Source organism: Antedon bifida, chromosome 3 (assembly GCF_963402885.1).
Source record: "Antedon bifida chromosome 3, ecAntBifi1.1, whole genome shotgun sequence".
In the NCBI taxonomy this organism is placed as follows: domain Eukaryota; kingdom Metazoa; phylum Echinodermata; class Crinoidea; order Comatulida; family Antedonidae; genus Antedon; species Antedon bifida.
In genome coordinates, this window is record NC_136228.1 from 4,113,949 (window position 1) to 4,136,422 (window position 22,474).

Below are 22,474 nucleotides of genomic sequence, written 5' to 3' on the forward strand. Positions count from 1 at the left end.
AATACTAGTTGCGTTTAGAAACATTCATTATTTATTGTGGTTGCTGTTTCGTAGTACTATATGGAGTTTGAGAAATAAATTAAATCGCGGCGAATGCTGCGCGGAGAATTTTGAAATATAACAGTATCAATCATCATATTTTACAAATCACATTTTATCGGTAAATCGAACTTTGGTAATCTGTAAATAAATCAATCGGTCAATTTGTTGATGTTTTTATTAATTGATTGATTGAGTTTATTTTAGGCGATGATGTTTTCTACAGTCCCACAGGATGACGCAACGCAGGGACGCAAAAGCAACGCAAGTATCGTTGCGATAATACAACCGTCGCTTGTGATTGGTCAATTAACTTGTGTTGCTCATGCAGTAACGTCGTCGTGACCGGGACGCGCGTCAACACCGGCGTTTTGTATAACGCAACTCCGGAGTTGTGCGAGGCGACGTGAGAAGGCATCAACACGTTTTCCACCAGCCGAATTTATTCACATTCTTACCTACTTTTTGTAGAATAAATAAATAAATGACCCACAAAAATGGTGCAACCATTCAGGAGCTGAGAAATGTTGATTGGCGCGAACAGATTACACTAGCGGAAAAAAGATATTTAGAATTTCTTAAAGAGTATTCCACGGAATACGTCACGTTTTGTGAGGAGTTCTTTAAACAATATCGTTTACCAAGACAGTATACATTAAAATCTATACAATACAGCAGTAATCATTAATGAATTTTTATTATTACACACACATAAAATATTCATGTTGCGTTAAAGTTAAAGTACAACAAATAAAATTGTCGTTCCGAAGCCTGGACAATAATCCATGGCCAATAGTTATTCTTATTGTTATTGATTATAAATAAATAAATAAATTCAGATTTAATAATTGTTTTAATAAAGCACACACATTTGATTGAAATCTAATCGCTTTATTATCATTGATTAAAAATGATGATTGAAAAAAAAATCATTTTAAATAATATAGAGGGCTCACTATAAAAGTTTAAAGAGCAGTGTACAATTTTCAAATTGTAACTATATATTGTCACATGTTTTGCTATATATACATATTTCTCGTATGAAGTCAAAGTTCATAGTTCAATAATATATCTTTGTGCTCAGCTGACAATTACTTCAGTAGAAGCTCCTCTTATGAATTGCACATAATCAAAATAATTGATATATTGACATGATATATGATATTTATAATTGACCGGGATATTTAGCCAAGACCTGGAAACATAAGATGGGCCTGGATATTTAGGACTGACCTGGATATTTAGGACTGACCTGGATATATAGGACTGACCTGGATATTTAGCCAAGACCTGGATACTTAAGATGGGCCTGGATATTTAGGACTGACCTGGATATATAGGACAGACCTAGATATTTAGCCAAGACCTGGATATTTAGCCAAGATCTGGATATTTAAGATAGGCCTGGATATTTAGGACTGGCCTGGATATTTAGCCAAGACCTGGAGATTTAGAACTGACCTGAATAATAATGACTATAGATTTAAGAGAAAGTTTACAATCCATAACTGACAATTTAAGTCATTAGTATTAGCAAAGATGTTCACAAATCGGGAAATATTTTTTAACAGGAGTCGGTAGATTAGATACACCAATTTCCCTTCACAGCTTCCTGAGCATTTAATCCGACTGTTCAAACATTATAATGTATATCTATTATTCCGACTAACCTATGAGCATGTCTTCAAACTGAACGTAGTCTACCGCCCCCTAGTAAAAATTGTAGAGTGCGGTCTATAACTAGAGCTGCCAGCATATCTGCCGCAAGAACTTGTATTAGTATCAGGCGAAACTGTAAAAGTACAAACTTGGTATTACACTTGAATATGGGAAAAAACATGTACATTTTGTGGCTGTTTTGAGCAATATTTAGAAACGATGTCACGCATTATAGCAATAAAACTATACTACCCCACAAAATTGTGGTCTTTTGTGTATTATTGAGTTGAAAAAAACCCCCATTAAAACAGATAAAGACAATGCACTGGCATTAAAAATAAAAATAGAAAGTTTATTTCTTTTGAAAACTATACAGGTATCTACATTACAATGAGATGTAACAAAAGTTATGGAATCTGGTGCGTACTTACCTCTTCTGGAAAGTCAATAATTTCAAATTGATGAGATAAGTCCGGCACCAATCCCGATACCAGTCCGATAATTCCGACGCTAGAGAATATTATACTGAAAAGAAGCGGCTTATTCTCACGTAGGCTTTCCATAAACGGATGACCCTAAGAAGTTTACATAAAAGTTTCAAAATTAACCATTGCATACATATTTAGATGATTTTAAAATTTTTTTTTACTGTTACAGCTGACCAGCACGTAACAAGGATCGTTGAAGAGGGTAAGTAGATTTAGTGTTAGTATATTTAAAAAAAAACATTGTTTTAGGCCTATAGAGTGGATGAAACCTTCTGGGTGGCTAGCAGGACTGACCAAAAAATAGCGATCTGCAGCCTATTTACTGTTTACTATTTACTGTTTTTATTTCAAATCTATATATACACATTAAAATCAAAACAGATATGGGCACCCAATTAATTATCTGCTGCAGGAAAATTATAGAAAACAATATGTACAATAAAATACTTTATATGACTAAAAGATATAGTAGAGACTTTACCTTATAATTAACAGCAAATGTACTGAGTTGCAAAGACATAGATATTATATATACTGTACTATTAACAATATTCGGCTCAAAATCTTTCTCTAAATCAATCTTATCTTCCCTAAAAATGAAAAAGGAAATATTACTTTTAAAAAAATCAATAAAAAATAGGAATTATTCAGCCAATTCTCGGTATTGTATACTATTTCTAGTATCATAGAAATATTTGATAATACAAACATACAACTAGTAGGAACCTAACATGATACAGGTACCAAATGTGATATAAAATGAGATGCTGTATTACCAAATATTCCTATGATACTTCGGAAATAGATAGTATGTGGAGATAGAGCACTGGGAATCGGGTGAGTTATATCAATTTTTTGAAACCATTATGTTGTAAAAAAAAATATAATTAATTTTTTTTGAAAGTTGTGATGTTGTTTGATTTGTTTCTTCTTGATGTTAATTTTATCAAATTTGTTTTGATGTATTTATAAAAAATTGAATTGAATATATATAAGATAAAAACTCTTACTGTGGAGATCTTGATTTGGCCTCCTGTACTAAAAACACTAACGCTAAAAAGTGAACTGCAAATTGTGAAAGCACTGTCGCTATAGTGTACACATTGAATATGTTAGGTAAAGGTCTGCTTTTAGATAAAACTTTCAAAGGCTGTAAAAATAATATTAGAAAACAAAAATATAAATTATTTGCTTACTGTAACAAATGTTAGGTTCAAATCCTGGTTTATGTTGAGTTAGTACCAGGAATTTTTGTAAATAAAACGCCACTATCTAATTATTATTAAATTATTATTATTATAAAAAATCTTATTGTTATTCATTTGTATACTGCCTTATTTATTAATTAATTCATTGCTTTAATTTTTATTGTCAATATTTATTATATTTCAAGGGTGTTTTATTAGCTCTGCGTAGCACAGATTTTAAAATATGCATCCTCCATGTACATGCTTGTGTGTGGTGTATGTGGAAAATAAATTGAAATTGAATTGAATTGAATACCTTTGACCTAGATATAAATAAAAAGCAGCCAGCTAATAAGAGGCCTTGTAATGTAGCCTGACTGTCACTGAATTTGACACCGTCCAGGTAAAGAACACTCTGGCTGTAGGCTAGGATGAGAGCATTTAGGGCTAAAATCTTGAACATTTGCAGTGTAGTAACCAATGTGCAACGGCCTTGCTTAACTATATGGGAAACTAAAGAAATAAAGTTGTTTAATAAGTGTGATATTTTTTGTAATGATGCTGGGTATAGGTAAATAAAGGTAGCTTTGCATCAGGAATCCAGGAAAATTGGTATCTATTTAAGTTTCTATTGTACAGAAATGTTATTTCCTTAAACTAACCAATATTCAGAAAAAAATAAATAAAAACAGCTACCCTTACCACATTTAGTTGACGACAGCTTAGAGGTGAAAGGTGAGGCTATACTAGCATCGCCCAATTTTACTACCTGAGCCGTTTCCTGGTCTTCAATCTCTTTCATCATGGCATTTAGTTTCTTCTACAAGTAACCAAAAATAAAAGGAAATTAATATAAGCAAAGAGATACACAACACACTTAAGCTCTGTCTACACTATCAAACTTGATGTGAAAACAAAATGTGATGTACCCATATATGGACATGATGATGTCATTACCAATTTTTTTTGGTCAAACTAGTGTAGACAGAGCTTAAGGTAAAATACCAAAACAAATATTATTATTTGGTAGCAGAAATTGACAGAGAAAATGCCTGGCATAACCATTTTAAAAAATAGTGCCCTCTATGTTTGGATGCATTAAAAATGATAGCAACCTCTATGTTTTGGTCACACTTTTTAATATTTTATTATAAATTTATTTTTCAGAGTTGGGATCTCTGAATAAAGTGTTTGTTAGTAAAGTTTGGTTCCCTCTAAATATGCAATGCAACATAGACAAAATCAAGCAAGTTGACCACTGACAAGTTTGAATAATCCATCACTTATGATTGGTCAAATCACTTTAGTTGCGTTACGTCCTTGTGTTGCGTTACGTCCTTGTATCGCGTCTTTGGTGAGGACGAGGTTTAAAGAGATGCTACCTTTAAAAGTAATAATAGTCTTACTTTGCTCATTGTGAGGTCTTCGCCCTTGGCAACTGCGCGGCTCCTCGCCGCTTTCGTTGTGATTTTACCACTTCCTGGTTTGTCACCAACTGCCTTCGGTCGACGATGTTTTATGCCGTCATTTGCCTGAATCAGAATTATAATAACAAACTTTATATATGATTCTATAAATTAAACACAGGCCTGAAGACGAACCAAATTTCCACTATAAGTGCTCTTTTAAAACTAGAGACTAGAAGACAAATTAATGGTATTAGGCCTAGCTAGATCAGCTCATGTTGGTTTTTGCACCCCACTATCATAAAAAATCCTGGCTACATTGAAACATTAAATAATTACAATCACCATTAGAGAGTTTAAATTACATATTTAACACAATTAAATACATATCAGTTTTGCATTGTGAACTGTGACAAGAGCCAAGTTTGATTAAGCACTTAGTAATTCAAGAATAAATTGAAACTAAAGATTTTGCTGGAAGTTTTTTTTTCCGACCTCATTTGGATGAGTTCACTTTTCCAAAAATAATATATAAAAATTTATCTCCGGAATGAACAGAAAACCAGAGCATAAAAATTCCTTTTTTTTAGAAAATTGTGCAGGCATAAAATTTGGTAACAAAGTATTTTAACCCCGAAGTACATTACAACGAAAGTTTGTACTTAACACTCACATCTTTGTCTTTCTTTTCTTTTTCTTTTTTCTTTGATGGAAATTTTAGCGGTGAATTTGACAGCAAAGCAACACCTAAATAAAAAAAATATTTTTACAATACAGTTAACTTTCTCGAAACTGGACTGTCTGAAAACTCTGCCTAAAAAAAGGCGGCAAAATATTCAAAATACTAATACTACAGAATACATTAATTTGCTTTTTTATTTCGTAATAAACCCAAACTAGATTCTTCCATACAATCTTTTTTTTTATACTATTGGTAAGTGGTTACATTTGGAAAATAGATTTCTGGGAAAACCACACATTATGAGCAAGCAAGGGAAAGTCGACTGTATATAACCTTTTTTTAAAAGCTTTATACCATAATTTCTTTTATAAAGGTCCACAATCCTTTAAATTTTAGCCAATTTCATGCAAAGAAATACTTCAAATGCACACAATTTTGGAAACATGACATGAAGCAATATATTGTGCATAATAGCTTACCACAGTGAGCGTGTCGTAGAGCACCAACATCATTTGTGCCATCTCCGCACATCAAGGTTACAAAGCCTAAACTTTTTAAGGTTGTTATCACAAATTCCTAGGGAAAAATCATTATTTAGATGGTAAAGCTGGTTAAATTCAGAATTATGTAAGCTATGGTTATCACGATATCATTATTTTTATATTTAATTTATTTAATACAGTATGAGTCTGAGTGTTCGGCAGTTAAGGGTTTCTCATGCATTCGGAATGATAGAAGTAATCGCGTTGGCGGTGGTGTTGTTCTATATATTAATGAAGTATATGATTACGAAGTTGATGATGCATGTCCTATTGATCTTGAATGCCTATGCGTTGATGTTAAAATTAACCTCTCTTTCTCAATCGTCACTATTGTCGTCTATTACCCACCTAACTGTAATCGGAATCAACAGCTTACAGAGTTCTTGTGCTCAAGAATTGACTATTTTCGTAGTGTAAGGGATAATGCTGCTTTCATTATTATGGGTGACTTTAATGACTACGATATTGACCCCCTACTTTATCAAACATCATTAGAACAAGTAGTAGATTTTCCCACTCGCGATGATGCATGTCTTGATAAAATTCTAACAAACATCTCAGATCTTTACCAATCCCCTTTAAAACTTTATTACATATATATAGTATAAAAAGTTATTACTGGGATTGACTGGGATGATATGGTTCATGAGGATGACAGTTCTGAATATTTAGCTGCCAAATTTGAAAGTGTGCTTAAGGAAACCTACGAAAAGTCTTTTCCTTCAGTAGTTATTCGTGTCAGAGACAATGCAGTGGTTTTATGGTAGGATATCTGCATATCAATCATAAAACTCCGGGTTCGAATCTCATTTGGAGCAGCTTGGAGTTTCTCTTGTCAAATTATACATCATCATGTTTTATGTATTTTATGTCTTAAGGCACACATGGCCAAGGATTACCTACAGTAAATTAATCTATTAGATACTTGGTAATTCCCCTGATACAGGGGCTATTTTGTGAAACACTTTCATAGTACTGAAATAAATAAAATACATTTTCACATACACAGTAATAGATTTCAAATGATATTTCTGATGTGTTTTCATAGCAACAAAACACTCAACGTTGCTGATTTTGGATGGAAACAAACCTTTTGTTTTGGAGCAACACGGGCAAACACAGACACAGACGGAAGCAGCAAGTTGAGATACTTCATGTAGCTTGTCTGCATTTCAGTTAACCCCTATGAATAAAATTGTTTACAGAATTATAATTAGGTGTAACCAAACTGGAAAGCGCCATCATAACATATCTCTATTTAGATACGGTGATTTTAAGTAAAGTAGAGTAAAGTAAAAAACCAATTTATGCCAAAATAAAAGACTAAAACATTGTTATAGTGTTAAAGAATAACTTCAATTATGAAACTGAGTTAGTAGGTTAGATTTTTGTTTGTACAATTGCAAATTGTGTTAATGTAAATTATGAATTCTTCCTAAAAATCACTGGGCCAAATTGAGGGTCCCATATAGAAAAAACACTTACTGTCCTGGACTCACAACTCTTTACTAACTATTATCTCGCTTAAAATAAAACTTGTTTTCAGTTCTTACCTCCCCTGTGAGACAGAGGTCGTACTTGTCAATTAGTTCCTTCCGTCCTCCCTGAGGTATTATGGGTAATATTACAGTTTCATCTATCGATTCCCAGTGCCATTCATTGTCTATTAAAACAAAATAAATACAAAAAATAAAATAAAAATGCTTGATCTGTTTTGATATTTTGATTTTGAAACAAATATAGAACAATAAATTGTGGAAGTTATTATTCAAACCAAAAATCTTACATACAATGCAAGAAAGGAATCATCTCAAAATTATTCTCCTGCAGTTACTGCAGTATCTAAGTTTACTCTTTAAACCTCTCTATGACATTTTTGTTGTTGACAATCATACACATTGTTTATTGCAGTGATGGTCTTGTACATTAAAATCATACTTTGATGCAGTACAAATATTATTTCTGCAGTAACTGCAGTAAAGGAAATGTTATACAATCCTTAACATACGTAAAATACTTTGCAAGAATGTTTCCGAGTAATGATTGATTTATTTACATTTTTTCTTACATAATAAAGTATACCTGCAGGGTATGCAGGGTAAGCATAAAAAAGTAATAAATAGAAAATACTTAATAATAAAATATTAAAAAGTGCATAGGTCAAATAATGGTTGAAGACATTATGTAAAAGGGAGACAATTCATTTATTTGGAAATATCTACAGTGAGTAAAAGGAGATTGAATACAAAATTAATACAAATTAAAATAAACTTTAAATACCTTTGACTATACTAAAAGCATAAGTATAAAAAAAAAATCAAATCAAAATTTGAATGAAAACTATATTTCAAATCCTCGACTGGATCTGTATGTGTGTGGAAAGTGTCATTTCCATCATTCGGAAGGTTTCAGAGCCTTTGTTAAATTTATCTTTTCCTAGCACCAAATATATACTGTATGTATAATGTATGTATGTAATTTATACTGTACTTGCCTTTTGTATTGGGTTTAGTCAAAACTAAAGTGTGTGGTTTTTTAGTGAGAGCCAACTCCTTGGCAACGTGACACGCTGTCAGTGGATTATCTCCAGTTATCATAGCAACCTAAACAAATAAAAAAAACCATTAAAAATGGAAATTTAAATGATGAATTATGTGCATTCCATATAACTCAAACACTGGACAAAAATGTTTTCAAAATCTCATCTAACTGCATATCAAAACTAGATTTGCCGAAGTTTTTAATTGATGAATTTTGCCTTCCCATAGTATAGGTATGACACGCTAAGTGTTCACAAAATATTAATTTTTATACAATTATTAAGCTGTTTAGAAAATAGTATAGATCAGATCAAAGCCTAAACAATCACAACATTTTGTATGAAAAAATTGGGTTCGAGATGTAAATGTACTTACGTAATGAGACGAGTGTAGTATGTCCCTTATCACTGCTTTCGAGTCGGACTTTAGAGGGCACGAGATGACGACAAACCCTGCAAATATTAAATCTTTTTCGACATCATCACGTGTCAACTCTCGTACCTATAAATAATAAAACAATTTATTATTAATACAATGCATTATTAATTGTGATAAATGGTGTTTTCAATCATTTATTAGATAGTCCCCCTTATATTTATTTATTTTAGGCAAGCCAAGATAATTTATGAGCACTGTAATTTCCATTTATATTGGACAATAAATGAATCTGTATCTATATCTATCTGTTATCCATTATAGTAACACCAACATTCTGCTCCACAGACTTATTAGTACCCATAGATTAAATTCATTTTATGCAGCTGGGAATTCATTATCCGAAAACTCATGTTCTGTCTGTCTATCCATGGTTCTTGGTGTGATAATCTCTTTGCATCTCAACTCCCCTGTCCCCTCCCCGCTGCATCATCGTGGTAACTCCTACTAGAAGGATGTAATATGGATACACTAGATCCCTCTATTTTTAAATCATTTATCCAAGAAAAATGTTCCACCACCAGATATATAGACAAGAACAGCTTTAAACATGCACCGACCAATTAGTTACAGTACTACTTGACCAATCAACCTTTTCATTACCTGACTACTTGATAACTGGCCTAGCTTCTTGTACCCCATAGACAACACTCTGGCGCCTTCTCTCGACATTTCTGAGTGCACTTCATCATAATTTTCTGGAATCTGAGTGAACTGCATTAAAACAAATAATAATATAATAACAACAATAACAATAATAATAATACGAAAAAATCTGTAAAAGCAGAGGCTGATATAAACTACTTACAAAATTGTAAAACATTCGGCATATTTCAAAAATGTATAATAATAATATATTTATTTCTACAAACTTCAAGCTATGATATATTAAACATTTTCTCTTGTTCAGTTTTAAGCATGGTTCCTACGAGGTAGGACCATGGACGAACTACATGTTAGGACGAAATACAAGGACGTACGCGCAACACAAGTAAACCGACCAATCACAAACAGCAGCTGTGTGTGTACGTCCTTGTGTTGCTTAGGAACCAAGCTGATCAATTTTCTCAATAATAAATTTATATTTGAAAAGTTTTTAACCTATTTGTGAAACTATTTATTATTTCTATAACTATCTATAAATATTTATCAAGTATAACTTGATTAGCTCATTAATCTACTCAAAATTATAATTGATTAGTCAAATCTCTCAAAAACCAGACTTTAAAGTCTTTAAACAAACTGTGCTTAGGTATGCTATGCTATTTGTTTAACATTCGCAAACAAGTTTCTCAACAAAAGTGACAACCCTCATTTATTGTACATAAAATTGTATGACATCATGCATTAAAACTTAGCCTAAAAACCAAGGTTAAAAATACAATAATAAAAATGAATGTTAGGAGAAAATATAGTTTTGAAGGTATAGACAAAGGTAACTAGATATTATAAAACTTTATTAGTTTTAAGTTTTATTTGCTATCAAACCAGCCGCCGTAGGTTACTGCTATTAGGGCCAAACCAATAAATATATATTTCTTTGTTTAACTCAATCGTACCGCTGTTAAAATAAGTAGTTAAAATCGTCAAAGGAAAAAAAATTCATTGTGATTATATTTTTGCTTAACAACAAAAAGCTTGTATTCTATAGTATTTAAATAATGCTCTCAACTATTCGATTTAAAGCATAAGAAAACATGAAAAATATGTAATATATAAAATCAGACATTGAATAGGCCATTTTGCAGTTTTAATAAAGTTATTCATTTGCGTAGAAATCAAGTTCATAACTAGAATTTGAACCTACGAGTTTAGGGTCAGTCAAGAGTATAGTGCCACTATAGAAAATGCAACAAAATAAATTAAAGTACAATAAAACCCTTCCTTTGGATACCCCTATTCTGGGGACACCTCTATTCTGGAGACACCTCTATTCTGGAGACACCTCTATTCTGGAGACACCCCTATTCTGGGGACACCCCTATTCTGGAGACACCCCTATTCTGGAGACACCCCTATTCTGGGGACACCTCTATTCTGGAGACCACCGATTCTGAGGACATCCCTATTCTGGGGGCATCTCTATTCTGGGGATACCCTATTCTGAGTACACCCCCTACTGTATTCTGAGTACACCCCCTACTGTATTCTGAGGACACCTGTATTCTGGGGACACCCCTATTCTGGGGACATCCCTATTCGGAGGATACTTCAATCCACCAATTCTAAGGACACCTCACAACCCCCTCCTATTCTGGGGACACCCCTATTCTGGGGATACCTCCCCTATTCTGAGGTACCTCCACCCTTATTCTGAGGATACCTCTCCATCCACTCCTATTCTGGGGACACCCCTATTCTGATGACACCCCAAGGAGACACTTTCTCATGAAATGAATGAGGCCACCTCTATTAAAGGGACATTGTATCTACTATATTTACCATTGATTTGAGTGTTTCGGCAGCCCCTTTAACAGTCACCATGTAGCTGCATTCCACACTCCCTGGTTCTTGCTTGGAGGCTATAACTGACATGCGTTTGAGGGCACTGGAGAAGTGAAATCTCTGGACAATCTTTAAAGGTTGGCTCCGAATCTTTTGTGAAATTACCACATCACCTAAAAAGCAGGGTTTACATAAAATAAAGTAGACCATTGTTGCAGGAAAAATGCAAGTAATAACAGAATACATTGTAATTTTAATGATGATAAATGTATTTACTATAAATTAAGTAATTTTCGGATTGGCTCGAACCCACGACCTCCCGATCACTAGCCGGGTGTCATACCTTTAGACCACTAAGCTTGCCCTGATGGATTAGATTCTTTTTCATTTTAATGTTCCTTAAACATAGTAGAATTCTCCTTTGGGACACCTCCCTGAAGGGGACACTTTCTTGTCAATATAATGTGTTAGTGTAGCAGTACAGTCAACTTCCAATTCATGGAGACACTTCTATTCAAAGGACATCCCTATTAAAGGGACAATTTCTTGATCTGTAAAATGAGGCTAATCAGAATTTTTTTTTTTTAATGTTTTTTGTAAACAGTATATATATATATATATATATCGTTTCAAATTAATTAATTAAATTTCAGTATATTACCGGGCGGTTTAGAATTAATGTTCTTTGCCTTATTTGTTTATATATATAAAAGTATCTCTTCGGAGATCCCGCCTCGTGAATAAAAATACTGTAAGATGAGGGCGTATCAATTTGATCTCTGGTGCGCGTGCGTACAACTGAGGACTAGTGCTGTTCCGCCGTACCACGCCGAGAATGTTAAAGAGTCGCTATCCAATCGAGTTCGAACAATACCATGAAAGCCCCAGTGGTCTAATGGTTAGGACATCTGCATATCAAGCAGGCGGTCCGAGTTCGAGTCTCGGTTGGGGCGACTTTTTCTCATTCTCACAGATTTCCTCATCTTTATCGTTTCAAATTAATTAATTAAATTTCAGTATATTACCGGGCGGTTTAGAATTAATGTTCTTTGCCTTATTTGTTTATATATATATATATATATACACATAGGTGCAATATATGTGTTAGCATTACAGTCAATCCTCTATTCAAGGGACATCCCTATTAATGTGACACTTCCTAAAGTTCTAAAGGTGTTCCAATACAATATGTATACCTTTGGTCAAATTCCAATCAACAGCGGTCAATGTTGCTTTCTCTAGCGGATCACCAACCAGCGTGTCCTCCAGTTGAGCCAGTGAGTGACACGTTGCAAGTACTTGATGAGTTTCTAGGGGTGCTTCGGCTATTGAGCTTACCCTCTTCTTGCCCCTAAACACATGGTAAATAAAAAAAAATTATGAAAATTGTGAGATTAAATAATGTAAAAATTCAATTCTTCTTTTCTATATACAACACATTATACATGTACATGGAAGATGAATATTGTAAGATCTGCGCTATGCAGAGCACATTATCGAAAATCATTATTTTGTTCGCTTTTTGTTTTTTTTAGGCTGAAAGTAAATGACTTTCCAAAAAACTGGCCTATTAAAAGATTGATTTTATTAATTTCTATACAATTCAATTTTTCTTTATATACCACGTACAATACATTGAAAGTAAACGTTTTATTTTAAATGTTGGTCCAAGGTCTCACATAGGTGCCAAAGAGCTTTCCGATCTTGGGTTTCTTAATGTCAGCCTCAGAAATAAGTTTTTAAGAATTAAAAAATTAAAAATTATGTTCACAAAATTCGCTATAATTTTAATACGCCTTCTTTCCTTAAGGATAACTTTTTGTTAATTTCTGATCATCATAACCATTTCACCAGGGGTACAACATTTAATTTTGTCACTCCTAAGGCTACTGGCGTTAATGATTCGACTTTTTAATTTTTAGGTATATGTGACTGGAACAGGCTCCCCAATTCACTTAAATCAATACAAAATAATGCAACCTTCAAAATAAAACTTAACGAATATTTTAATAATGAACAGCTTGGAATATCAGTTTAATTAAGTTATTTTATAATATTGTTTTTTGATGTTATCTTGTTTTATATGTATTTTCTTGTTTTTCCATTTTTACTGCGTCCAACTTAATGACATATTGTACTAGGCCCAACCACTCACTTTTTCAGTTTATAAATACGGATTGGACCCCATTGGAAATAAGTTTACTTTTTATTTGTCGACTTAATGGGTTATCCTGGTATTCTTTTTTAATATGTACATTGTATATTTTAACTATTTTTTATGAATATCGAATAAAATCAATCAATCAATCAATGACTTTACTAAACCAAAAACTTGCCTACTTAATTTTATTCATTTTTATTTTCCATGCTTTTGAAGACAATACATCTTTATTCCTTGCTTTTTGCACTTGCATTTCAATTTTTTTAGAATTTAAATTGCACACACTTCTTTATATTGACTATATAAATCCCATAAAATCAACTCACGATTGATGGGTTGCCCTCTTGAAAAATGGTGACATAAATAAATAATAAAAAGTAATAATAATTCAAAGTCTTTCTTGTAGGCATAGCAGGCCCACTACACGAATTGTGTGTGAAAGGAGTTGGCTCAATATGTATTCAATCATGTATTGTACGTTAGGCAATTTCCAGAATAACATGTACTTGATTAACTCTTAAAAGAATCAAACTTGGGCTGGCCTGAATTGTCTGACTTCCCAAAAAGCCTATTTTCAGCATTTATTTTATTTTTTCATTGCAACAATATTTTACGTGGGTAGTCCATCCAGCCGAAGCTGATCATTAGGGACCCTCACAAAACTATAATATGACAAGACATTAACATATAGCAATCAAAAATTGTATATTGGAATTTGTTGTCTTTTCTCTATTATGTTTTGAGATTGTTATAAAGCTCTGTCTACACTAACAAACTAGTTGGACAAAAAAAGTTTGACTCGTGCCCAAATATGGTAGTAATATGACATCATCTTGTCCATACATTTTTTGTCATAGAGTTTGAAAGTGTAGACAGAGCTTTGGACAAGTTTTTTCACTACTTCATATATACCATACCTAGTTGAAATGTAATTTTGTGATACTATAAATAAAATAAACATAAATATATATTTTGAATACTGCAAATAAAAGTTTATGGGATACATTATATAAACACTCATTTTTTAAGGAAAATGTTTCTTTTTGTTTCATTTTCTATTTCAATACTTACGGTAGGCCTGCAATTCCCTCAACCACAAGCTGGTCAGTGGTTAATGTACCAGTCTTATCAAAACAGCAGATGTCAACTTTACCAGCAAATGGGATGCGGAAAGGCTCTGTACAAAATACACCTAAAAAGCAAGAAAAAAAAACACATAGGTCCTAACTTGGAAAAATAAAATATCGGGAGAGTATATGACCAATTATTGCTAACTTTGGTGGGTAGGTCACCAATTTACCCGGGTAAGTAACAATCTTGAAAAGGGCCTTTTTAAAGGTGTGGCCAACCTACTGCATAGATGATGCTATTTAAAAAAAAAATGTTAACTTATCTTTAGTAAATAATGGGAAGAAATTGCACCTTTAGAAGGTGGCTGGAGAAAATTCAAAATATTGGGAAACTCTGGGGGACTTAAGAGGTCTGCAGTTACATGCAAATGGGAGGGGAGGGGCTGGGGGAGAACATAGTGATTTTAGCAAATTTTTATAAGCTCACCAAATTTAGAAAGAGCCAACAACGATGAATTGACAGCTAAAGAGAGTTCAATCGGTAGCTCCGGTGGGACGACCGACGTGAGAATGAGGGTGCACTCAAGGAAAAGCTTGTACTTATTACGTGTTTCATCCTTAGTTCCTGAAAAAAGAAAAGTAAATCATAAACACATTTGTGATTACTTTTTTTTTTGGTCTCACATGGGTTCACCCCACTTATATTTCCAAATACATTTCTTTCTCTCAACATTGTTATTTTGTATCTATATTTCTCTTTTAAAAATGATTCCATCCATGATTGTTTTATTTATTTATTTATTTCACGTTTTGTCTTGAAAGATGTACTAGGTTCTTTACAGTGCATATAAGCTAGATCTGGATCTGGATCTGGATCTACGGTTTATAGTCGTTATACGAGAAGACTCGTTCTACTACCAGAACCATGAAGCGAGTGAGGCTTGAACCCTTGCCGGTGTTAATATGGCAGGGTAATCCTTTGGTTTTATAAAAAACATTTTTGGTTGTTCCTTTTATATTTGATTTAGCTCTCTTACCTTCAATCCAAACATAGCTGGCAGCAGCTATGGCAAAGAACAGAAGGAATACAATGAACATAAACGTTTCCAAGTTGTTAGCAGTCACACGCTTCACTCCATAGAGAATTGTCTTCAATAACTTGCCCTATAAATCATCAATAAATTATCAATCGCATTATTCTTTCACAAGATTCATCCTAAATTAAATATGGCAGCAAAGTTGATCTTCGAAAGGATATCTTTATGTGTGTAAAATGTTTTTGTCAATTTGTTTTTGTCAATGTATTTTTTTCTTATTCTTCTCCATCTGAACACAAATATATAAATACATAAATAAAAAGATGAGAGATGTCATATCATATTTGGGCACATCACACTTTCTTTGTCAAACTAGTTTGATAGTTAAGACAAGGCCTAAAGGCTAATTTATATACACGAGCGGTAACAGTAATAAAAATATAGAATCTATGTTATTCCTTATGACCATTTACACACAATGCGGCGCCGAAGGGCGGTTTCTGCCGAGGATATATACAGTTTCTATTCTATTTCCGGTTTTTCCCGCTTTACTGTTACCACTCATCTGTATAAATATATTTAGAACCTAATTATGAAGACATGGTATAAAAACAGGAAAAACACTGAATATCTATAAACAAAAACTTACTTGTGAAGTATTGTAACCTGTTCTTAAAACATAAGCAATACAACCATTGTCACCAGCTGCAATTAAAAAAAAGTGAAATGAATTTCATTTTTCCCTGGTAATATTAATGAGATAATAAATTATGCAATATCCCACTCTTGTTTGAACTTTATACATAATTAATTATTGGGCAAATAATAACTTTACATACATTTTATTCCAGGTGATGACTTTCCAGGTGGTGTATGCTGGACAACCTTTGTACCACCAAATATGATATGTAACCTGCTGTCGATTGAAACGTCCAGAACATGATCAAATTCAATATTTTCTACTGGTTCCTGTTGATAAAAAGGCATTTTTCTATACATAAAATACTAGATTTGTACCTTTTTTGAATACAGATATTTGCCCTACTCTGGTACAAATTGTATTAAATACATATTTTATTTAATATCAGCCATTGGCTAATTACAGGATGTAATTAAAATAAAGTACAATTTTAAAATTCATGCATAGTTAAAGTAAAAAAACGGTTGGAATATAAAACTATAAAAGTTACAAATATAATAAAGATAAAATATTTACAATATTAAAATCATTGATACAAATTTAAAAAAATAATTTGCAAAATTTGGTATAAATGACCTGGAGGTTGTGGGTTTGAGTACAAATTGCGTTGGGGTAGGGCAAAACATTTGACCAATCTTAAGCTCTGTCTACACTATCAAACTTTATGTTACAAAAAAATATGATGTGCCCATATGGACACGATGATGTCATATTACTACCATATTTGGGCACAAACTAGTTTGATAGTGTAGATAGGGCAGCTAAGCTAACATCACATCCCGGGAACAATCTGTATTTTGATTGGCTGATAGACCTTACCTTCATCTGTGGCACTGATTCACCAGTCAACATGGATTCATCCACGATACAGGGTCCACGGAGAAGCAGCATATCACAAGGCACAGGATTCTCATTCTGTGATCGGGTTATGGAGCAAATATCACCTGGTAACAGTTCGTCACTAAATATTGGCCGCCATTTACGATTGCGATAAACCTAGTAAAAGTGTGATAATGGTACAGAATATGATTAAATGGGGTGTTTTAGTTAACTCAATTAAATCATGGCTTCCTTCTCGTTATTAGAGTCAGTGTTGTACTATGCCATTAAGTTAGTTATGTTTTAATTTTACTAGACATGGTATTTTACTAGCCCCAACTGCAGTAACAATGTCAAAACTTTTTATGGAATCTTCTAGTCATTTTTTTGTTTGTTTTTAAAGAGCTGAAAATGAAAAATAATAATTAGTAGTAATTATTAGATTTGATAAATAATATTACATAATAGTTTTCTTACCTGAATCATGTAGGGTTTATTTCCCATTTTTCTAATTTCAGCCAAGTTTCTCATTTGTTGTTGAACTAATGTTGCCTCAAACATGACAAGCATCATCAGGGTAAAAATGCTAAAAGAAATATATACAAAATATTCAGAATTCTGCATGGCGGATTTATTCATATATATATTTGTCGAGAGTGTGAAAGAGTCGCTATCCAATCGAGTTTGAACAATATCATGAAGCCCCAGTGGTCTAATGGTTAGGACATCTGTATATCAAGCAATAGGTTCCTGGTTCGAATCTCAGAAAACTCAAAATGAGTTTGATAAAAGTGTACCCTAAGATTTACGAAAAAAAGGAAAAAACAAAAGTCTCAAATTAAAAAAAAAAAAAAAATAAAATTATTTTCCTCTTACCTGTAATACCAATATTCATCCAAACACCAGAGGCCAACGCAGAAAACTTGAAAGACAAAGAAGGGCGCTGTTGCACGTTCCTGAAACAATTCCCAGAATTCTGGAGGCTCCATCGCCAACCTATAAGAACACGAAGCATGATTTAAAAAAAAAACTGGAGTGTGGAGTGAATTTACTGCCCAAGGAGAATTTCTGGGTTTATTCTATATAAATCTATTATTTTAGTGTGGTAAAATACTGCATAATAAACAATATTATAATTATATAACAACACACCCGATTTTATTCTTGAATTTGATTGGTCAATTACAAATCACGTGTCATTTGGAATTAGCCCTACCTAAGTTATATCTAATGGTGATAATTAACATGCTGTAACGCACGTTCAGCTTTCTTTTTTTTGAAAATTTTTGCTTTGAGACGTTGCCGACTAATCATGTTCAGAAATCAACTTGTTGTTCTACAACACGTCTAAAGTTGGAGCACATCCTTTGTCAATGATTTATGAGAAATAAATTGAATCAAAGTAGGTGTTTGTGTTATTAACAATTAATGGATGTTTTCTATTCTTTGAATGGAGAATATTTCATTGAATGAAAAATTGACTGCTTTATTTTCAACTCGGCTCCACCTCGTAAAAATTATGGAAAGTCAATTTTTTAACTCATTAAATATTCTCAACATCCAACTCATAAACATCTATTATTTTTTATATTATTACCTGTTGAGTCCAAAAGTTGACTTGGCCGCTTCAACTTCTCCCTCGTCACTATAGCCTTTCCAATCCATATAATAGCCAATGGAATGATCGATCGGGAACTCAACTGCTTTGAACTGCTTTTTCTCCTCAGAATCATAGATATATTTTGTTTTTTGAAAATTAAACCAAATGTCTTTAGAATCACCATTCTAAACAGAAATGATTTAATGACTATATTTTATTAAAAAGCAGAAAACTAGACAAGACACAAGTATAATCACAAAATTACCAGATCTTCAATTGATAATTAAAAATGTATATTGTCCTCAAAAATAAAAATATAATAATAATATAAAATCTATATGACATTTTGTAGTTTTAATAAAGTTATTCACTTTTTTTATTGATTGATTTTAATAGAAAATAAAGGAAAAGACCCCAGAGTCAAGTCACAATATGTGTTACCAGATTTTGCCATTGCTCTAGACTTTTGTAGATCCCATTCCTTGCAATTTAAAGAAACTTGATTTATTTATTTACACTTAATTTTTTTTTGTTAATATATAATTTTAACTGACATTTTTCAGAATAATGATACAAAATAATATATTACTGTTTCACTATGAAGCTTGACAATTTCTGGTGAGCCGTTATTGGCTGTTGGAACCACCTTGATGTAAGTGGCATGAAAAGCATCTTTTGCCTGAAACAATGAGAAGAAAATTAATTTGTAATGTATTATTGTTCAATCAAATTTCAAGACATCCAACCTATTTGTATATGTCTTTTGTAAGCTAGATTGTAGAAAAAACATCTCTATGTAAAATCGGCAAGTAAATGTTAGACCGGGGCTGGCCAGTAAACATAATTTAAAGGTTGAATTTTTTACTGTCTGTAGAAGTGAATCTATATGCTTAGTATAACTGTATTTTTTTCTACAAATTATTATATTATTTTAATAATCCTACCTAGCCTAGGCCTAGTCCTATTATTTACTAAAGTAGTAGGTAGGCAGTATGCACTTTATAAACTCGGATATCCTAATCATCTATCCAAATCATTAATAAGTTGTTATACATGTACTAGCTAGGGCCTAGGCATAGTTAAGTTTACTTTAGTAGGCTCTAGTAGGCTAGGCCCTCTAGAGTACATTTATTTTATTTTATTGACATTTTATTTAAATAAAAATATAATTAATAAAATTATAATTAAATTAGGATGCGCTCTTTTCTAGAGTAATATTACTAAATATAAAGCCTATTAGTATAGAAGGATATATAAATAGGGACCATATAAATAGGCCTCTAGCCTAGGCCCTAGTTCATTGTTGGTAGTCAAAACATTTACCTTCCCGCACGTAAGCAGGCTTCGGATGTGGACCGACCAATGGCAGAACAACCCTACAAGAATTTGCAAACAGCCAATACCAGCTACAGCAATCATTCCTGCCTCAAAATACTCATTTATGCCGTATATAAATGCAAAACAATAAAACCAACAAACATATAACACAGCGAAAGGGGCTACATAACCATGGAAAATTGTAGGGCGTAAATTTAGTGGAGTTAGGCTAGCTATCACATCGTCTACGGAGGACGCCATGTTGGATGAAATTCAACCACAGACAAGCATATAAAAATATCATAATTATATTTTTAAAAATAATTATAATTATTTATAATACCATGTTTATACTATTATAATTTCCAATTATATTATTTATAATTATTATTTAAATGTTTTGGTAATAGTTTTTTTCTCATTCTAATGTAATATTATAAAGACTTTTAGGCCCAGGATATTAATTTGATTGTTTTTGATTTGAGTACTCCAGAGCACTAAAAATCATACTGTCTTGTTTTGGTTTGTTTCCGAAGCTTTATTATGTAATAAACTTTGTCTTTTGTGAGGTTTCATTGCTATAGACTTATCTGTTGCTTTTATTTTATTCACAAGTACTAAAGAAACTAAAATCCTAGTTAGATAATAGTGATAAAAACTGTCCAGGCCTAGGAGTAGGATTGTATCCCACCACGACCTCAGCAGCTCGGTACTCAAAATGACAGTTGAAGACAGATTTGTATTAAAGAGGAAGTGATCATCACGGCCTAGAATAACTAAAGCGTCTCCATGATTTAGTCAATACACTATGCAGACAAAAAACAAAGTTATTTAATATTTTTCATGTTAGTCTATATTTAAACTTGATCAAATAATTCATAAAATTGACTTCTGCTTATTAAAATATTCTTGTTGTAGGGATGCGATTGTGAATATTATAACAAAATATTGTAGTAAAGAACTCGATAATTACGGGAGATGCGTGTCAGAAAACCCAACTTCTTGGCAACACGATTGTGATGAATTGAAGAATGAGGCCACTCAGTGTTCTTCTCAACAGTACGTATTTATTATAAGCGTCTTCTCGCATTTGTTCCGGTCCGCGGCACCGGAAAATCAACTCGAATGTCAATGTTTCACGACGCTCCACGCGGCTATGCACCAATCGATATGCGGGTACCCACATTGACGTTGGATTTGCCGAACCGGAACCATGTCGGAACAACTGTGAAAAACGCTCAATTCATTCATTTATTGGATGAATAATATTATCTTAATCTTATTCTAAATGCTAGAGTTGTAGTTTCACTTGCCTATTATATGTTATTATTAATTAATTATGGCTAATTATTAGCTGTTCCAATATAAGAAGTTATTAATTGTTTTTCTGTGCCCAGTGTAACCTTTTGTTCACATCTGAATAATAGGTTTAAAATCGATACAAAAAATAGCGTGTAGGATGAATAGCATGTAGGATGAATAGCATGTAGGATGAATAGTCGCTAACGTATTATTTTCCCCCCAGTCCAATAGTTCAGAAGATAAACAAAGAATGCGCAGAAAGTTTTAAAGTGTATGCAACTTGTTTGAAACAACATCCACAAGACGTACAGCAGTGCATATCGGAACTTGAAACATTCTTGACATGCGCAGAACAGTCATCGCAGTTATGATGGAAATATACTCAGATTTAAGTTGAAAAAACATCTTTGAGAAGAAAGAGCAAGTGAGAGATATACTAAACAAATCGATAGGAATAAAGAGGACAATAGGCCTAATTGTCGAGTGAATCTAATGGGTGGTCTTGCATAAACTACGCTCGACACAAGTGAGGTTCAGTTGCAAGAGTGTGCATAAAACTGAATTGATGGAAAGAAAACAAGTTTTAAAACAAACTAATTACTGTATTTGATTTTGAACCTTGCTATAGTAAAGAACAGTATTTAAAATAATAAATATATATATTCAAGATTTGAAGGAATGTCTCTTCTGTCTCAAGTGAATGTTAAAAATGTTCACTACAGTAGGTGAAATAATTACCATCAAAATTTAACAATCGATCGCAAGTGTAAATCGGCCTAAAGTAGAACGCTTATTAAGAGGACACCCTCATAACTAAAAAAAGTTTCCCTAAATGGGCTGTCCGTGAATATGAGGTATTGTAAATGAGGAGGCTCTACTACTATAATTCAAAACTCACGCTTGTTCCGTTTCATATAACGGAAGACGACGCCGTTTTGTTAAGGTTGCTCCGGGTTAATTCGATTCAATTTCTTTTATTTCGGAAATGTTATCCTCTAATCATCTACTCTAAGCTTAAATATATAGGATACTTCTCCATCTACAA

General features: G+C 32.7%; 2 protein-coding genes and 1 non-coding gene across 3 annotated transcripts; 2 read left to right on the top strand and 1 right to left on the bottom strand.

Moving 5' to 3' along the window:
* Nucleotides 1–717: 717 nt before the first annotated feature.
* Nucleotides 718–20,394, bottom strand: LOC144838723 (endoplasmic reticulum transmembrane helix translocase-like). The gene is made up of 27 exons (XM_078694179.1): nucleotides 20,134–20,394; nucleotides 19,400–19,489; nucleotides 18,808–18,995; nucleotides 18,087–18,206; nucleotides 17,688–17,796; nucleotides 17,211–17,387; nucleotides 16,531–16,660; nucleotides 16,341–16,396; nucleotides 15,692–15,818; nucleotides 15,142–15,279; nucleotides 14,656–14,776; nucleotides 12,620–12,774; nucleotides 11,421–11,596; nucleotides 9,582–9,692; nucleotides 8,919–9,044; nucleotides 8,498–8,606; nucleotides 7,557–7,666; nucleotides 7,094–7,186; nucleotides 5,941–6,037; nucleotides 5,453–5,526; nucleotides 4,780–4,905; nucleotides 4,076–4,193; nucleotides 3,690–3,886; nucleotides 3,197–3,336; nucleotides 2,668–2,776; nucleotides 2,130–2,273; nucleotides 718–1,831 (listed from the first exon to the last, which is right to left on the bottom strand). The coding sequence occupies exons 1-27, from the start codon at nucleotides 20,386–20,388 to the stop codon at nucleotides 1,724–1,726; spliced, it is 3,504 nt and encodes a 1,167-aa protein (XP_078550305.1). The 5' UTR covers nucleotides 20,389–20,394; the 3' UTR covers nucleotides 718–1,723.
* Nucleotides 12,305–12,376, top strand: Trnad-auc (transfer RNA aspartic acid (anticodon AUC)). The gene has a single exon. It is a non-coding gene; the product is annotated as a tRNA-Asp (tRNA).
* A 211-nt stretch (nucleotides 20,395–20,605) lies between the features above and the next one.
* LOC144838079 (coiled-coil-helix-coiled-coil-helix domain-containing protein 5-like) lies at nucleotides 20,606–22,089 on the top strand. Its single transcript, XM_078693438.1, has 3 exons — nucleotides 20,606–20,672; nucleotides 21,046–21,186; nucleotides 21,653–22,089. Coding segments are annotated over exons 1-3 (291 nt in total). The 5' UTR covers nucleotides 20,606–20,670; the 3' UTR covers nucleotides 21,801–22,089.
* Nucleotides 22,090–22,474: the final 385 nt, after the last annotated feature.